The 19,589-nt window shown below is 47.3% G+C and overlaps 2 protein-coding genes across 2 annotated transcripts; both read right to left on the bottom strand.

Annotated features, from left to right (window-relative positions):
• Positions 1 to 578: 578 nt before the first annotated feature.
• On the bottom strand, positions 579 to 8,735 carry LAESUDRAFT_721617 (phospholipase C/P1 nuclease; the record flags this gene model as incomplete). Its single annotated transcript, XM_040908045.1, has 5 exons — positions 579 to 1,539; positions 1,692 to 1,771; positions 1,795 to 2,009; positions 8,330 to 8,588; positions 8,728 to 8,735. 5 exons carry the CDS (start codon positions 8,733 to 8,735, stop codon positions 752 to 754), a joined length of 1,350 nt encoding a protein of 449 aa, XP_040768019.1. The 3' UTR covers positions 579 to 751.
• Positions 8,736 to 12,908: 4,173 nt separating this feature from the next.
• Positions 12,909 to 13,378, bottom strand: LAESUDRAFT_755787 (uncharacterized protein; the record flags this gene model as incomplete). Its single annotated transcript, XM_040912073.1, has 2 exons — positions 12,909 to 13,066; positions 13,180 to 13,378. The coding sequence occupies 2 exons, from the start codon at positions 13,376 to 13,378 to the stop codon at positions 12,909 to 12,911; spliced, it is 357 nt and encodes a 118-aa protein (XP_040768018.1).
• Between the last annotated feature and the right edge of the window lie 6,211 nt (positions 13,379 to 19,589).

The raw sequence follows: 19,589 nt of genomic DNA, 5'->3' as shown, positions 1-19,589 counted from the left end.
TTACCATTTACAACATCATTCACAGAACGAGCGGCACTTACACCTGGCATCCCAAGCGATTAGGTCTCAAAGGAGTCCCCAGGGGGCTGTCAGAATAGCTCACAGGAGAGCTCCGAATAAAGGATCGTGTCATGAGCTCCTGTAGGTTGTTCAAACACTACATCAGTCTACCTTGGTGCGCCCATGTCCTTTCATCGTCCTGCTGATTCCGTTGGGGTAGAAACATGAATGCCAGCTGCTAGCTGTGTTTGACCGGCGGCCTCCATCATGCTCACATGTTTACCACTGGCCGGAGGAGAGCCGGCGCACGCAGACGTCCATTGAGAGCGACCGAAAGCATGCGCTAGATGCGGGATCATGGGCCGAAAGAGCTGAAGTTGTCAATGCCCAACTAGATACCTTGCATGGACTTTGTATGATTGGGGAGTTCTTCTGGCGCAATCCTGGGTTCTCTGACTGAGCGTACAACCTGCGTCAACCCCCTTCCATCATACTCTATCACCGGGTCTATGCCGTGCACGATGTCATTGAGGACAGCCATCATGCCGCTCATGTTTTCATTTCGTTCTCCTTCATGAAACATTCCATTCAGCTCAATTCTGGGCAAAAAAAAAAGTATCAAGTGGTATCTTTAATCCGATATCCAAATGCTACTCGAGCAACAGACAACTTGTACAGCCCAAATACAAATACAATATGCAGAGACGCGCCACTCATCCTATCATTGTCAAGTACTTCTATGCCGCATACATCACAACTGAATCCTCCCCGGAGACAATAAGATATCTTCCATCTCAGGGTCGGAACCCAGGACGAGGCCATTCAGAATCCCCGCAAGCCGGATGCCCGCCATTGCCAGCAGACGCTCGAGGACCCATTGCGTACGGATGTTCCCGACATAATTTGGCGTATCGAGCTCGAGCAGGTCAGGGTGCGGACGCGGTTTCCCCTCCACTTCAGCATCGGAATCTTCGCCACTGCAGCTATGAAAAGCTGCAGATGAATTCGCGTCAAGCTCAACGGGCCACACGGGAAGCTCGCAGTTGAGTTTGTGGATCTCGCTGGCCCACGCATAGGGACAGAGCACTTCGTCGTCCCAGCGGTCCCCCTCTCCCTGGCTCCACCATAGCCATCCCGAGGTAGAGCTCTGCTTCGCCGTTCCTGGATGATGCCTTGGCCTCATTGCACGATCGCGCTTCTGCACCCGCAAGCTCGGATCGTCGAAACCTATCATACGCTGAAGCTTCTGCGCCAGCTGTGCTATCGCTCTCCAGACAAAAGACGGTTCGTTTGTGGGAGATTGGATATCTGCTGGGCAGCTGAGCCATTCGTCGACCTCGTCGAAACGGCCGCTGCCTTCAGATGTTCCAGCACCGATGCCAAAGCCTTCATGCATTATTCGGCGGATGTATGGGTCATAGATTGCGTTCCGCAGGTTGGCCTCGACGCCAGGAGCTCCCGCGAGAGGACGGGTATACTTCGAGGAAACAGTACGGAGAGCCTGCGCGACGAGCAGATTATCCCAGACGGAATTTAAGTCTGCGGGGGAGGTGTTAGTCTGAATACTCGATGCAAGAATCTGTGCATCGCAATGAACGTAGAGCCCAACCCTTCTTTCATCGTACTGCGAGGCGCATAACGCTAAAACGCACCAACAATTTCCGAAATTTAGAAGAAAATACAATGCTCACTGGTAACACGGCCATCGAACGTCACCTTCACGCCGTTCCCTCCCCTCTCCCTCCCTGTCAGATGCAGCGGCATATGATATCTCCGACAAAGTGCACGAGGTACTTGAGCGCCTCCTCGCCTTCGTGCCAACTTCGCTCGCCGTCGAGGAACTCGCCCAACATGGCGGTCTTGTTGTTAACGGCAGCGAGCACGTTCATGTTGCGCCGCCCGTTCCAGCCGCGCTCGCCAGGAAATTCGCAGGCATCGCTGGGGTGGTCGTCGACGGCACCGATGTAGTGCAGCGGAGATGTCCAGCGATATGCCGGGGTACCTCGCACCTGGTCGGCCCAGGTCGCGATTGTCGGAAGTAGACCGCTCGGAGACGATGGGGAGAATGGGGGAGAAAGAGTTTGACAGTCTTGACAGCGCGATCACGTGATCGACACGCACGCATACAGAGACACGGCAGACATGATGCGATTTATCAGTGTGAAAAATAGTGTGGAATGTCGGCTGATGTCTTACATTTGTGACAAAGATTTGCCAATATAGTATAAGGATAGGGCCGGTACCGGCAGCGCCTGCTACGACGATTATTGATTTCATACATTGCGTCAGTGGACGTCCACTGACGGGCTGGTGTTACATATGTGAATATGATAAATATATTGGTTTTAACGTTTACGGAGCTGTGTAGAGAACACCTATCGATGTGAGGTAGGGCATGCACAGGAGGTGATGTTGCTCGGTAGGAACCTGGTTGACAGTGAACATGCACATGCAAAGACATATCATATGAACAACGCATAGTAAAGAGCAAACAACAGTGAGTACTGCAGCACACGGCGAACAAAAGCAGAGTACACACCGTTACTATGGATGATGGAAGACTTGTCGTTAACAGACGGAAACGACACTTGCGAAAATGATCTAAGTAAAGCATGAACGAACAAAAAAAAACCAACACACTATCAACAGCATTCTCTTTCCGAGTCCAACAGTGACCATGTAGAGGGGAGTGAACAAAAGACGACGGTGGATCACATATATCAAAACCGCCGATTGACACACAACAGATTGAAAGCCAGTCGTGACCCAGAGCGATGTCAAAGAACGCAAGGGAACCGATAGACATAGACAACGAGGAGGTGAAAAAACCAGACTTAGAGGGAACATGAACTGGTCCAGAGGTGGATGAGTATGCGACGGAGTTTTCCGCCCACACTGAACGTGGCAGATTGTGTAAGCATGGGAAAGCGGATGAGATGAGCGACATTTCAAAAGGATTGTCTACCAGGATTGACACAACAATACCCGCATAGTTGCCGACGAGATGCAGATGACACATCAAGTTAAACACTGATGAGCGCAGATGGGGCAAAGTAAGCGGCCAATGTGAAGCCAATGGATCTCTAGGCAGTGGAGCATTCATGTGAACAATGTCATATTTCACGTGCCGCTGATTTTTGGCAGAAAACTGGTTTAAGATGCGACGGTAAGACCCACTACTGTCGTAGCGGGAATTTAAATGACAAATAATGCACATTCACAGCCAAAGTGAAACATTTTCAACATGAAGTGCCATGGTTGCAAATATTTGTTGCATGTGTAAGAAATCAGTCGACATTTACACACAATTTTCCACGTTGGTAAATCGCACCATGTCTGCCATGAGACGTGTTGCTTGTAGGTAGCACCTCAGTCGAGTACGTTGACGTATGGCATGGCTGAGGTGAGTACTCGGACGTGCTTTCCTTCGTGTATCGGACCCAGAGCTGACTGTGCTGTGTAGAATAGCGCTGCTATTGTAATAGATACAGTACAAATATAGTCGAGTACGTTGACGTACAGCACGGCTGAGAATAGCGCTGCTATTGTAATAGGTTATGAGCTCCGAAGAGCGCATATAGTCATACAAAACATCGCATCAGACATCGACTCATCAATATTCATGAACAATTATCAATTCTAGCCATATTCACATCAATATTCGTACCGGTATCCTATCATGGCGGCCACCACCGACGTGAAGATGCCTATCCTTCCAGAAAGCCAGCAGCTGGGCAAAGCTAACTGGTTTGACTGGAAAGGCAAGATTGTTACCATAACTCATATCCGAGGACTATATGTGCAACTTACTGGAATGCTTACATGGCCACCTCCGGCACCGCTAGGCGCAGACTCAGGCGATGTCGCAATTGCCAGAGCAGAGCAGGAACAATGGGACAAGCATGACGAATTCGCAAAGGCTATCATCACACTGAACGTCGTGGACTTCATAGGCATCAGTGTGGAGGATGAAGGGAAGACCGCACATGAGGTATGGACATCCCTAGTGCAGAAGCGAGAGCGGAAGATGGCATTGACGATCACAAACGCTGAGGATTACCTCAAAGTGTGCATTTGGACTGAAGGAACAGACCTCCAGGACCACTTCACAGAGCTGCACCACCGTTGGTGTGCTGTGCGTGATCTGGGGGTCTACGTTCAATGCTGCCAGATTCATGATCATCGTGTGCAATTCGATGTCGAATCTTTCGTCCCTCCGGTCCACATGCACCTCACTCCTCCTACAAACTGATCCTGACATCATTATGGAGTCAATCCTCGTGGTCTTCGAGAATGATCACATACAGGCTGGTAACCCTCTTAATCTGATGGGTACGGACCAAGTCACGGCACTGACTATTCACGCATTTATGACGCGTGCGAAAGCCATGATGATATGCGAGTGGTGCAGCGCAAAGGGCCACACACAGTCGAATTGTTTCTGTGAGGGCGGAGGACACGAGGGTCAACAGCCGTCAGGTTAGACAAAGCCAGTCCCTAAGAAAGGTTCACCTGTGGCGAAGGCATTAGCAGCCAAACAGGCAGCAGTGACATCAACAGCAGCAATGTCTGAAACTACTGCGCCCAGCTCCCACATTCCACCACAGGCTCATCTCACCACAGCAACCACACACTCGTCGAACACTGGCAATGGGCAGGCATCAGACTATGATTATCATATCTTCCTAGCTAGCGCTCACCTCATCAATTTGCCTCACGTCGAGTCCATCAGCAATGGAGTACTGAGGGCCTATGCGGACACAGGTGCTACTCACCACTGCTTCGTGAATTGCATGAGTTTCATTGACTATATGCCTCTCGCTCCTACCCTGGGAAATGGAGCAAAGAAAGGTTCTTCTTTCAGCATTATAGGTGTGGGGAATGTTGACGTACAGACGGTTATAGGTGGGCGGACGTCCGTTGTCACATTCCAGAATGCCATCCATATCCCTGACCTCGCGGCCAACCTGATATCGATGCCGCACCTCGATCGTGCCGGGTACTCATTTTCCAGAGTGGCAGGGATGATGACTGTGATGGGCAAGGCGAGGAAACCCATGTTTACCTGCTTCTGACATCAGGCGACCTGTATGAGGCAGAGTTCACTAAGGTTGACTTAGCTGTCTTGCCGGATCTCCCTCGTGCATACCTCACCTATGACCATTGTGCCTTAGCTGTCGATGGTCAGTGCTCTGTGGCAGACATTGCAACTTGGCATCACAGACTGGGTCACATCAGCGAGCAGACCATCCAGACAATGGCACGGTTCAATGTAGTCCAGGTATGATCATGAAGGGAGAATGGCCTGCTGGAAAGTGTGAGGACTGTCTGAAAGGGAAACAGACTCGTGCACCATTTCGTACATCCGAGGTCGAGATGGAGCTCCTTGAATGCATCTATGTGGATTTGATGGGACCATTTCCCGTTACCTCACTGGGTGAAGCTCGATATCTTCTGACCATTGATGATGGCACGTCATCCTATACCATGGTGTATCCACTCGCAATCAAGTCTATGGATGAAACGTTACACCATTTTTAAGCCTTCCACTGCATGGCCGAGTGACAAACAGGCTGCAAACTGTGCTGCGTCCATTTTGACAATGGTACCGAATTCAACAATGAGGCTTAGGTGGCATACTTCCGAGACAATGGCATTGTTGCAGAGCCGACAGTGCCTTATACATCCCAGGAGAATGGGGTGAGTGAACATGGCCACTGCACTCTTGCCGACCATGCTCGGGCTATGCTGTATGATGCTGGAGTCCCGAACCATTTATGGACTGAGGCGTTCAATACAGCTGCTTACCTGAAATCCCTCACTCTATCTGCGAGGCAAAAGGGGTGCACTCCATATGAGCAATGGCATGGACGTGTACCTAACGTGATGCACTTGTGAGTGTTCAGTTCTGTTGCATGGGCTAGAATCGTTGATGACACCCGGAACAAGCTCGATCCGAAGTCGTGCCACTGTATACTCATCGGGTATACAGACGATGCAAATTTTCGATTGTGGGACCCTACAGCTAGACCAAGGGGAGGTATTATCTGGTCACGCGATGTGGTCTTTGAGAAGATGAAGGGCCACTGCACCTGTGAGCCAGCTGACATCTATGGACAGGAGCCTGCTGTTCCTGCTGCCCTGGCTGCTCCTCCCACATCTGACTCCCCACCTGTACATGATCCTGCTCCAGCACCACATGATGGGGGAGTTCTGCCTGTCTCTGTTCATGCACCTGATCTAGCACTGGCACCAGCCCCTGCTTCTTACCTGTTCCTGCACTCCGCCGCTCAGCATGACAGCCTGTCGAAAGCCGGACATTGTGCGAGTCACGCAAAGCTGTCCAATGTGAAGAGGAGGCTCGTGCATGTGGCAAATTGTGGGCCAATGATGAGGTTGTGATGACTGCAGCTTATGTCATGGCATTCACCGCCGATGGTACTCCTGCACCTGTCACTGCGACTGACCCATTCATGCATGAGGGCAGGACTTGCCCTACAACGTACAGACAGGCCTTGGCTGCAGGTAAAATTTGGGCACCTGCAATGGACAAGGAAATGGAGGATTTGCTGCGAATTGGAGCCTGGATGCTTGTGCCTTGTCAAGATCACATGAATGTTGTCGGGTGCAAATGGGCTTATGCTCAGAAGTTCAACGACATTGGGAAGTGGAAACCGAAAGTGCATCTCATCGCCAAAGGGTTTCACTAAATCCTTGGTGTGGATTTCTTTGAGACTACTGCATCTGTCATTCGCTTTGAGTCCCTCCGTACTGTTTGTGCAATGGCTACTTATCGCGACATGGAGATGGGACAGGATGATGTCGAAAAGGCCTACCTGAATGCCAAATTGTCGGAGCCAGTCTACATGTCTCAGCTGCCAGGTTATGAGATGCCGAACACCCAGACTGGGTTTGTGCCCTGGAGCGTGCCCTGTATGGCATGATGCAGTCTGGTAATGAATGGTGGAAGGACCTCGATAGTACTTACCATGATTTAGAATTCATGCAGTCCCATGCAGATGAGTGTGTTCATGCGCGCATTGATGACCATGGGCTGTCAGTCACAGCCACTTATACCCATGATATTGCCTCTATCGCCGATACTGCAGAGGGTCTAGCTGTCACTCGTGGGGACCTGGCAGCATGTTACAAGCTTAGTGAGGGAGGGGAGCTCACCTACATGCTTGGGGTAGTGATTGAACATGACCAGATCAAAGGTACGCTACGTTTGACTCAACGCACATATGCCTTGCGTGTCCTAGAGTGGTTCAGAATGCAAGACGCAAATCTGGTCTTGACACCTCTGGAACCCGGCATGAAGTTTTCGAAGCTGACTAACCTTGTTGCTGCTGATGAAGCAATGGAGATGGTGACTATTCCATACCGCGAGGCCTTGAGATCGATCATGTATCTGTCTGTCGCGACTCACCCTGATCTTTCATATCCTGTGCAAGTTTTCAGCTGATATATGGCAAACCTGGGCATTCAGCACTGGAGAGCCCTCAAAAGGGTGCTGCATTATATCAAGGGGACAGTCGACTATGGGATCACTTACTATAGTAAGGACCACCTGAAATCAACCCTCCAACCCATCTTATATTCTGACTCATTCTACTCAGACTGCGTGGACACTGGTCATTTCACACATGGACACGTCATGGTTATGGCAGGTGGACTGGTTTCCTGGAGCTCACATTGTCAGTAAGTTGTGGCCCTGTCGACCACCGAGGTGGAGTACATAGCAGCAGTGCATGCTGGATAAACAGCAAGATGGATAGACAAGTTTATGGGCGATATGTTCCTCCCGATCAGCACTCCGATCGTCATCAAGATGGATAGTACAGGCGGCGAGAGCCTGGCGAAAAGGGTGATAAATTTCACATGAGTCAGACACCTCAACGTTTGATATTATTGGTTGCACGAGGCCATATGACTAAAAGAAATCGATATCATGCATATACCCGGGACGGAGAACCCTGCTGATATTTTTATCAAGGTGCTTGCACAGCTGACTCTCCACAAACATCTGGATACATTGGGAGTTCCAGTCTAGGGGAAGTGTCAAAAGTAGACTGCTCAGAGATGATGGGGAGAATGGGGGAGAAAGAGTTTGACAGTCTTGACAGCACGATCATGTGATTGACGTGCACACATATAAGGACGTGTTGCTTGTAGGTAGCACCTCAGTCAAGTACATTGATGTATGGCACAGCTGAGGTGAGTATTCAGACATGCTTTCCTTCATGTATCAGACCCAGAGCTGACTGTGCCATGTAGAATAGCGCTGCTATTGTAATAGTACAGTACAAATATAGTTGAGTACGTTGACATACGGCACAGCTGAGAATAGCGCTGCTATTGTAATAGTGATGGAGGAAAGATGGCAAGGAGGGGCTGCCAACGAAGTGGATAGAGACACGTCAGGTGGGTAGAAAATGTCACAAAGTACGGGGAGGACAGCTGGATGGAGGTGTATTTGCGCAATCGTAGCGACGATCTGGTGGCCGGCTGCACCCCACACATGAACTCCCAGCAGCCACACAAAACACAGTAGTGATAATACTGCAAATAAATGTGCCAAGTGTCTTCTATGCATTATGGATTTGGTAGAGGTAAGGAGAGCTTGAGAAGAGAAACCAGACGTTTCATCCTTATAACTTCGTGCAACAGACGCAGTAGACAGGATGTACAAGGAATAATCAGGAGCTTGTAAAATTCTTCCCTTACAACAACATGCTCTGTTCTGCTATGACAGTGATACCGGCAACAGAACAAAGTTGGTCGCTTTGAGAAGAGGTGCCACCACCTATTCATAAAGGTATCCTCCGTTATCACGTGCCACACCTGGGGACTCTGTGGTGGATCAGTACTACGGTAGATAATATGGGAGCCCAATTGAACTGTGATAGTATGCTTATTAAGCCTCAGATTGGGAACATGGAATGCGGGTGAGCATCTGGGATGAAGGAGGATGCGGGATGATGCAGATCTTCCCGATATGGCATTCCTTTATATATACATGTACACATTAGAAAATATTATCTAATCCCTCAGCCACATTGGTCCGGACTCTCATTTGTGAGGGCCTCAGTACCTCAGCTTGTCCCCGAGCCTCAGTCGTGAGGTTCAGCTTTCTCAACACTCACCTGCAAGCCGATGGACATCTCAAGCAAATGAGATAGCTTTTGATGCCACAGTTTAGGGAGTGCTTTTGTGAAAATGTTCGCAATTATATCTTCAGTAGAACAATAAACAATATTAATACATCTCCTTTGTTGCTGTTTGCGCACATAATAATATTTTACATCAAAACTGAGGATCTTTTGCAATTGCAATTGCAGAATTATTATCCTCATACAACAGGGTAGGTTGGGACTAATTGAAGCCTATTTGTTTGAATAAACTTTGCAGCCACATGGCTTCGCGGGCTGCTGCCGCGGATGCGATGTATCCTGCCTCGGTTGTAGACAATGCGACCATGATTTGCTTCTTGGCACTCCACGTTATCGCACCTGATTTGAGGCAGAACATGAAGCCAGAGATGGATTTTCGATCGCGTACATCATTTGTGTAATCAGCATCAGAGAATCCATGGAAATACACACGATGCTCAGATTGAGCACGTGTGTTGGCCTGATTTTCAAGGCCATAAGTTATTCCAGCATCGCATGTTCCTGCGAGATATCGGAGCATGCATTTAGCAGCTGTCCAATGCAGTAATGCTGGGTTTGCTGTGAATGAGCTGAGGCGTTACACAGCAAATGCGATATCAGGATGGGTCATGACAGCGGCATACATTAAGGAACTGATTAATGACGCATATGCGTTGCTTCGATGAGGCACGCTATCATCATTATCTTCTTCCTTCTCAAGCATTATATTCAGATCAAGAGGCATTCCAATGGAATTAGCGTTCGCTAATCCGTTTTTGAATAATAAAGCCTGTATGTATTGAGATTCAGAGATTTTGATTGTGCGTTTAGCGCGATCTCTCATAATTTCAATACCAATGATCTTATGAGGTTCTCCTCAGTCGGTGACTTCAAACATATTTTAAAGTTCCTTTTTAAGGAGTCCCATAATGCTCAGATCGTTAGTGAATAATAATAGATCATCTACCCAAATGGTGACAATTTCTATTTTATTCCCTCGAATTCGGATGTATGTGCATGGATCTGTGAGTAAATGTTTGAAACCCACATTTAATAAACATTGATTTAATTCAATATTCCACTTGCGACCTGCTTGTTTGAGTCTATACAAAGTTTCTCTAAGGCGACATACTTGATTTGTTCTGTCGCTATATCCTTCGGGTTGGCACATATATATTTCCTCTTTAAGGGTGTCATTCAGGTACGCTCCTCTGATGTCCATTTGTTGGATTTCTCAATCGAGGACTGCTGTCAAGCTTAGGACTGCATGAATCATTTCGAGATGCATAATTGGTGCAAAGGTCTCTGAGAAATCCATTCCAGGAATCTGAGAGTACCCTTTCGCTACCAGACGTGCTTTATATTTAATTATTTCACTTTCTTTGTTTGTCTTCTTGACAAGGACCCATCTGTTTCTGATAGGTTTGCGATCAGGAGGGAGATCTACCAGATCTCATGTTTCCATGTCATGCAATTGTCCAAGTTCAGCTTGGACAGCCTTCTCCCAGCTTAGCCATTCAGAAGATTGCTTTGCATCGGCTAGTGTCTTAGGCTCATTCGCTTCCATGTTTCCGGGAGCGTTCATGGCTATATAGACAAGCTCTGCAACCGACGCTTGATTCGCAATGCATTCATCGTTCATGCTCGGATCAAGATCACCGGTGCTCCGAGCTTCTTCTGGTTCTGGTGTGTCATCATCTTCTGAGGACAAATCATCGGCGCTCGGATCATTCAGCAATCGATAATCTTGCCAAACAGTTCTTCTGCTCATCCTTCTGGGCTCAATAGGTGTGTCATATTCTCGTTCTTTTCTCTTTGGAGAATTTTGATTGCTTCCTCGAGCCGGATCAAGGTCTCGGGACGGATCATCATGTAATGCAAATATCTGCACGTCACTATTACTCTCGGACTCCCCTGCACGCTGCATATTTGCAGGCGGATGTGACTCTCCAAATGGGGAATCAGTTAACTCGGGTGATAGTGTAGGTAAGAAATGATACCTACGCATCATCTTAATTTGACGCATTTTAGCATCATACTATCTAATTGCTTTGGGACCATCCATGTAGTCAACAAAGATATATTTGCTAGCTCGTGGCGCAAGCTTAGATAAGTTGAGTTCCTCATCAAGAACCCATATAATGCAAACGAACTCTCGAAGGTGAGTGATATTCAGTTTTTTATCATTCCATTTACCGTCCAGAGTGGTACCATGGAGTGCCCATGTAGGTGCACAATTTTTAATATAAACTGCATGGCACACTGCTTCAGCCCATAGGAAATGAGGCAGAGCATGGGCGAACAACATTGCACATGCTAAAGAAAGCAATGTGCAGTTGAGATGCTCTGCAACGCCATTCTTGGGAGGAGAATATGATGCAGTAGCACCAGTCTCAATTCCCTGAGAACAACACCAATCAGTAAGATCAGAATCGAGGTACTCACATCCATTATCCATTCAGATCATCCTCGGCTGATGACTGAATCAGCGATCAAGGTACGTCATATATTCTTTGACCTTCTGAGAGGTCTCGTCCTTTGTTTTGATAAAAAGGATGACACTGCAATGTGTGGCATCGTCAGTAAAAGTAATGTAGTATCGCCAACCTTGTAGAGCGGTCATCAGAGCAGGTCCCTACACATCAGTATGTGTTAATTCACTGGGGATCTCACTTCTATGATCACCGCTCTTCGGGTATGGCTTGCAGGAGAACTTCACCTGGATGCACGCTTCGCACATGAAATCATTGAAGTTCAGAATGACAGCGAAGCCATCAATGAGTGATTCTCGATGAAGACGCTTCAGCGCATCTTTCCCGATATGGCTATAAATATGGTGCCACTCTGTCCATGTATGTGGAGCGTGTTCCTGCATTGCATTGGTGATGCTTAATGATTTAGGCAATGATTGCACATTGTCAGTGAAATATAAATAGCCTTGACGTGTGGCAGTAGCCAACGTCTTCCCATTTTTATCAATGAGAATAGCTCTTTTATTTCCTGCAACAATGCGACTGCCTGCAGCATCCAGCCGCCCAAGCAAAATTAAGTTATGGTGTGCCTGCAGCGCATATAGCACATTATTGAGTCGAAATCGCACTTTTCGATCTCCAAATGTGCTTTCAAGATCTACAGAGCTGTGGCCAACTGCCGCTAAGCTCCCTGGATTTAATCTGAAGATGGTATGATTCTCGAGTGCTTGATACGATGTGAAGATCTCATGTCAGTTTGTGACATGCGAGGTCATCGCTGTATCGGCAATCCACGAATAAAATGAAGAAATATCTTCATCAGAATTATCTAGGGATACAGTGTTCTGATCTTCATTAGAATCATGTGCTACAAATGCACATTCTTTGCCCTTCGAGGATCCTTCACCCTTGTTGGTGTGATCCACTCTCTTCTGCCTCTTTTCGTCAGGTCTCTTCCACCACTGCGGCCACTGGCCTTCCTTTCTGCCTCACTTAGCAAAGCATTCGGCTTTGGTGTGACGTGGCTTGTCGCAGTTAGAACAGACGATTGTGTTGTCTGAGGACTCAGCTTTAGCTCTGAGATTCTTTGGGTGCTTTGAGGGATGCTTTCTCTTCCCGCGAGTGGCTATCATTGCTTGATCCATTTCCAAGCTCAGATCGTGATCTTTGCAGCGACGCCACTCATCGAGAACTATCCCGATGAGTTGTTGCACAGTTATGTTCCTCTTCCTCTCTCTCACCTCTATTCCTCTGTCTCCTCATCGTCACTATCGATGAGCTCACCTCAGAATCTGAAATAGGTGTCCGTGAACGTCATCCAGCTATCGGGCAATGAGGTGATGATGACGTTACGAAATTGCTGATCGTCAATCTCATTTTCCATGATGTGTAGCTCTTCTCGGATCTTGCATAACTCCTTAATATGTTTCCCGATGTTGTCTTCTTCACCGCATATGTACGGTAGAGATGTCAAATGAGAGAATCGATACCACTTTGTCTGTGTTGCCTCTTAATCATGCAGAGTTTCTTTCACATGTCTCGAGCAAATGTCGCACCTGTCACATTCACAATCTGGTCATTGCCGAGATTGATCATGATAATGGTGCACGTGGAACGGTCTTTCTTTTCCCATTCTTCGATCTCATCTTCGCGTGCTTGGATCTTTTCGAGGTCTCCGAGGATTTGGATCTCGGGTTTCTTCTTCTTACCCTTAATCCAGGGCAAGAGCCCTTTATTGTCGAGGATGGCCTCCATCTTGGTCTTCCAGGGCATTCAAGTGTCTTCTTTTAGGGGCTTGATGTGCGGGTACGACAATCTCTCTTTCTCTTCAGCCATGTTGCCAAGTAATAATGTCAGAGCAATCAATTGATAAGGTTCGAGGTTAATCCGAAAGCCCAGGGCTCATAACCTATTAAGCCTCAGATTGGGAACACAGAACACGGGTGAGCATCCGGGATGAAGGAGGATGCGGGATGATGCAGATCTTCCCGATATGGCATTCCTTTATATATAGATGTACACATTAGAAAATATTATCTAATCCATCAGCCACATTAGTCCGGACTCTCATTTGTGAGGGCCTCGGTACCTCAGCTTGTCCCCGAGCCTTGGTCGTGAGGTTTGGCTTTCTCAACAATGCTTGTAGGAGGGATGTCGATGTTTGCAAACATGTTACTTGAATGTACAAGCTCGCGTCACACTGAGGGAACACGCTCAGGCAGGTCACAGGCTGCCCACAGCCTTACCAATGACAGGGTTGGATTGAATTGTCGCTCGATAGTCGATACAAACGTGTCGGGGTCCGAGCATGCTCACATCCATCAGCAAAAGTGCAAAAAGATTATAAAGAGTTTATAATACCTTGAAAACCCTGCCTATTCTTATTTACCATGACCATTCTGGCCTACTAGTATAATGGATCTCTGAGTTTCACAAGAACCCCCTATTATTATAATGGCTTGTAAGATCGGCCATTCTGATCACACATTATAATCGTGCCCAGGATGCATAGGATAGTTTATAATTTTTCCCGATGATTATAAGATCTGGCCTATAATTGTAAGAATATCATATATTACAATTCTACTCGAGTACAATCATTATTTATAAAGTCCGTGCAACGATGCAGTGTCCGAAGTCTGAGACACAACTCAAGAGAGCGAGATAGCAGCAGATAGGCATGATTGCAGGCAGCCAGAGGAGCTTGTCAAGGGTAGACCAGAGAACAGTAGCAAGCTGAGCATGAGAACATCGTCCAAGTGTGATATCTCAGATGACAAGAGGGACAGAATGCGATAAGAGGCTAGAAGTGTCGTGAAGGCTAGGGGACGTCATACTGACTTTTCAAGGGCCTGGCAAATTTGATCCATGAGTGAAGGACCAGTATGCTCCTCATTTGAATGTGTTCTTCTTGAGGAGACTATCGATCTCCCAAATAAGTTCCTAATCGACCGATCAGTATGTGCATGCATCGTCGTAGTATATCACCTACTCATTCCATACATCCAGAGTGCGCACGCCAACAATTGGGTGCTCGGGGATTTTCGTCAGGACATGTTGATTTATAAAAGCCAATGAAACAAGTAGCATAGCGAACGTACCATGACAAGAGTCATCTCGTAAGAGCAAGTGAATGCCGCGCTGTTGCTAGTGAGCAGAAGGATCACCCAGTGTGCCACAATCGCGCTCGTGAAAGCATCGATGTGCCAGATAGCACTCTCAGTGTCCTCATCATCATCAGTCGTAAACATGAACGAGTTAGCTCCAGGGGTGAAGAGCACTTTTGGAGAGGAAAAGTGACGCATACAAACACGCAGTCCGAATCGCACCACATACAGTGACCCACAAAACTGTTGATAAAATTGCTCACTTCAACTTGTATAGTAAATATCTGCTCAACCAATGGGTCAACTACATTATATAAGACCTGATTGGAAAGCGTATTGTCATGGCTTTCTAATACAGTCTTAACCATATTTTTACCCTATTTTGATCCCAAGATATTTACTAATCTTTGAGGGTCACTCTTATTAACAGTTTTGTGGCACATATCCAGGTTCTACAAAACTTGTACTTTCAGTACTTGATATAGCCTCCCTTTGCCTTCACCACTGCATGCACCCTCCTTGGCATACTTTCAATCAGATTCTGACACACTTTCTTCCCAATAGCCTCTTATTTCTTCTCCACCCTTTCTGTCATGGTAACACCAGACAAGAGATCAAAAAGACTAAAAAGGGACAGTCACGTGGAACGTGCCGCCCTGATCCCCCTGATCCCAAAAGTATCCCCCTGAACCCTATGTGGTGCACGAGCCTGTTGACTTACTGGTCGATGTGGCAGACGCAGGAAAGGGTGAGAGATATATGAAGGAGCTGGTGGGCTCAGTGAGTGCTATGGGTAGTAGACGAGGAGAAACAATCTGAGGTTTCGTCCTCTACATGGCTGGTCTTATATACACGTACAGCGGGCTATCTTACCTAAGCTACCTATCTACGGGTATAAGCTAATGGCCGTACATGAAACAATAGGATGTCCGGAAGTAGAACAATGAGTGGGAAGATCGATGGTTGCCGCAGTAATGAGTGTGCACATCGTGCCTATCTTGGTTTCCCTTTTGTTCTCCGGTGTGAACATCGTGCCTATCTAGGCTTCTGGCTAAACTAATAGAAAGCGGAAGGCCGATGCCTAACAATAGTCCTTGTTCCTTTTGTTCCCAAATGGGTGCCTCTATTGTATCCTGGAATAGACAGGTCTGACCGTATCATCCGCGGGTCTGGACCATAACATGTGATGTGGACTATCACCTGATCTCTACGCATCGCGTCTGTGGCTGAGTGGCGTGAGATATTGGTGAAGCACGTGATCTGTGGCGTGAGTAAAGTCACGTGCGAACTTTGTGGTGAAAATCTGTGACACTACCCCCCTCTCAAGGCTCATTGTCCCGAGGAGCCAAAACCTTTATTTCCCCTTCTCGTTGCTCACAACGGTTGGTAACTTTGGGAGGGAAGCCCTTCGGCATAATATTTGAAGATTATATGGGCTATCCTGTCTCCCGGTTTAACCGAAAATACGAAATCTGTTGTATTGATCAGTACGACCTTGAGTTCTCCGGTGTAATCTGGGTCCACGACTCCTGCGCCCACGTCAATTCCTCATGCAGCCAGTCCGCTGCATGGAGCTATTCGTATATAGGTGTGTTTTGGAGGGTCAATTGCGACTCCCGTTCCTACCACGGCTCGTGAATGCGGAGGGATTTCATGCATTTCTGCTGCATAAATATCCCATCCTGCTGCTTCATTTGAGGATTTCCTCGGTGATTTGACGAGATCTGTCATTTTATGATATAGGAAGAACTCATCTGGATGGTCGGACATGTTGATTCTGTGTGTGGAGATTGGTGCAACTTCGTATGAGGATAATTCGAAGCATTTTCCACCAAAAGTGATGACCCTGATTGGTGCTTTGGCTGCATCTGGGTGTTGCTGGTGGAATTCTTGAAGAAGCTCGTCGGCGTTGGTAAAATTTGTTTGGGGTTCCCATGTATCGTCGGAGTGATCATAGCCTTTCCATTTGACGAGGTATTGGACCCTTCCCCTTACAACCTTCGAGTCTAGTATTTTCTCAACTTCGAACTCTGGTTCTCCTTCGATTTCTATGGCTGGGGGCTTTGGGGGTTCACGGTTTGCGACCGTGTCTTGATGGTACATGATCAACTTGCTAGCATGGAAGACCGGGTGGACCTTCATTTGCTTAGGCAGTTCCAGTTTAAATGTGACTGGGCCTAGCTTCTGAAGTACTTTGTAAGGTCCGAAGTTTTGTGTGCCTAGCTTCGCGGACTTGACTTTTACTCTGAGGTCCTTTCCCTTGAGTAGTACTAGGTCTCCGACTTTGAATGAGACTTCTCCCTTTTTCTCGTCGAAGTACCATTTCATCTGTGAAGCCGAAACTTTCAATGCTGCCTTTGCCTGTTCTTGCACCTCGGATCAGTGGGCAAATAGATGTTCCAATGAGGGGTGACATATTGACTCGTGTACGTCTGGTGCCATTTTTAGATGTCGGCCATATTCGACAAAGAATGGGGAAAGTGCGGTGGATTCATGGGTCTGGTTGTTGTATGAAAATTCTGCTGTTGGCAGGTAATAGACCCAATCATTCTGTCTGTGGTTGCAGTACATTCGTAGGTACTGTTCCAACACCTGGTTAACCCTTTCTGTCTGGCCATCTGTTTGGGGGTGATATGCAGTGGACATTGTTGATTTTATACTGAGCTTCTGACAGAACTCCTGGAATAGTTTGCTCGCAAATTGAGTACCTCTGTCTGAGATAATCTGGCGCGGCAATCCATGGAGTTTGAAGACTTCATTATAAAATACGTTAGCGACTTGCGATGAGGTGACTGTATCGTCCGTTGCATAAAAGTGTGCTCGTTTCGTGAGTCTGTCCATGACGACAAGTATTGCCGTCTTCTTTTCTCCCCTAAAGTCCATGGCTGGAGGAAGTTGTGTGATGAGATCCACTGTGATGATCTCCCATGGTCCCCCTGGTATCTCGTTTGGTTGTAGTAGTCTGTATGGTTTTTCTCTTGAGTACTTGTTACGTTGACAACTGTCGCAACCTTGTACGTATTGTTTAACCATTATAGACATTCCTGGCCACCAATAGTTCCGAGTGATAAGCTCCAATGTCTTGAACCTGCCGGGGTGTCCAGCTGGTAAGGTGTCATGATGGAGTTTTATTAGGTCAAGGTGTAGCTGTTGATCCTTGGGGACATAAACCTTTCCACGATGGAGCAGCAGTCCGTGCTCAAAGTTCCATTCTGTGAGGTTTTTCCCAAATTCGCGCTGTCCTGTAGTCAAAAGCGCACGATAATCCTTGGTCATCGTGTCGTCTGCGAGTGCCTTCTTGATCCTTTCCAGTTGTTGAGCATCATCAACTTCAGATGCGTGAGTGGGTCGAATCACATTGATAGCAAAAAATTCGGGTTTTAACAGCATTTTATTCGAATTGTCACTGTCTACCCCCCTCTCATGGTCTGGCCTCCTGGACAGAGGATCGGCACGTAGCATTGTCTTTCCAGGTCGGTGACTGAGTATAAAATTGAAACGTGTGAGGAATAATGACCAGCGTGCTTGGTGCCGGGATAATTTCTGTGCCTGACGGAAGTATGTAAGGTTGAGATGGTCTGACCAAATCTCAATGGGTTCTGGGTGGCCTTCTAAATAGTGCTGGTATTCTTCTAGTGCCCGAATAATGGCAAGCATCTCCTTGTCATAAATCTCATAGTTTCGCTCGTGTTCGTTGAGCAACTTTGAGTAGTATGCGACTGGGTGCCATAGCTTATCTTCTCCTAGTTGTTCCAGTACTGCGCCAGTTGCATAGTCTGAAGAATCTGTCTCCAGTCGGTAAGGCGCAGTATCATTGGGGAGTTGTAGGATCGGGGCTGAAGTGAACGCTGTTTTAAGTGCACTGAAGGCTTGGTCTTGCTCTTCCTTCCATTGCCAGGGCACGTCCTTACAGGTGAGAAGCGTTAAGGGTCGTGCGAGTTTCGCAAAGTCCTTTATAAATTGCCTGTAGAAATTCGCGAATCCTAAAAAGGCCTGTACTTGTTTGACCTTTGTCAGTGCGGGCCAGCCAAGTACACCTTCGACTTTAGCAGGGTCCATCTGTACTGAGTTCTTGCTGATGATCATGCCAAGATACTCGATTGAGGACTGTTCAAAGAAGCATTTCTCCAGTTTGGCATATAAGTCATTGTCCTGGAGGTGCTGTAGAACTGCTTTCACTAGTCATCGGTGTTCATCGAGATCGTCCGTAAATATGAGGATGTCGTCTAAATAGACTACCACTTTTCCAGTGCGAATTAAGTCTTCGAGGACTGTATTCATCATTGTTTAGAAGGTGCTAGGAGCATTGCAGAAACTGAAGTACATTACGGTGGGTTCGAAGAGGCCACGATGTGTAATGAAGGCAGCTTTCTCTTCATCTCCTTCCCTAATCCTTATGTTGTTGAACCCCCATCTCAGATCAAGCTTTGTAAATATACTAGCATGTGAGAGCCTGTCGATGAGGTCCGAAATGTGTGGGATTGGGAACTTGTTCTTCTTTGTGACTGCGTTGAGGTTCCTGTAATCCTGTACGAGCCTCAGTGATCTGTCTTTCTTTTTGACGAAGAAGACGGGTGCTGCAGTTGGACTCCTTGATCTCTTGATGTAACCTTTGGCCAACTCTTGGTCTATCCACGTGTCGAGCGAATTTCTTTCCTGTAGGTTCATAGGATATAACTTTGCTGGGTGTGGTAATGATGCCTCTGGAACAAGTTCGATTGGATGATCGTAGGGCTTTCTTGTAGGCATTCGTTCCGACTGCTTCTTGGAGAACACATCGCCATACTCGTGGAAGTGTTTGGGGACATAGGCTGATCAGTAGTCTTTGTCCTGTTCTCCTTTTTGCGGTGCTCTATCCT

The sequence above is a fragment of the Laetiporus sulphureus genome (assembly GCF_001632365.1).
Source record: "Laetiporus sulphureus 93-53 unplaced genomic scaffold LAESUscaffold_5, whole genome shotgun sequence".
Classification (NCBI taxonomy): domain Eukaryota; kingdom Fungi; phylum Basidiomycota; class Agaricomycetes; order Polyporales; family Laetiporaceae; genus Laetiporus; species Laetiporus sulphureus.
The sequence above is the reverse complement of the archived record's forward strand: the minus strand, read 5'-3'. Positions and strand labels throughout refer to the sequence as shown.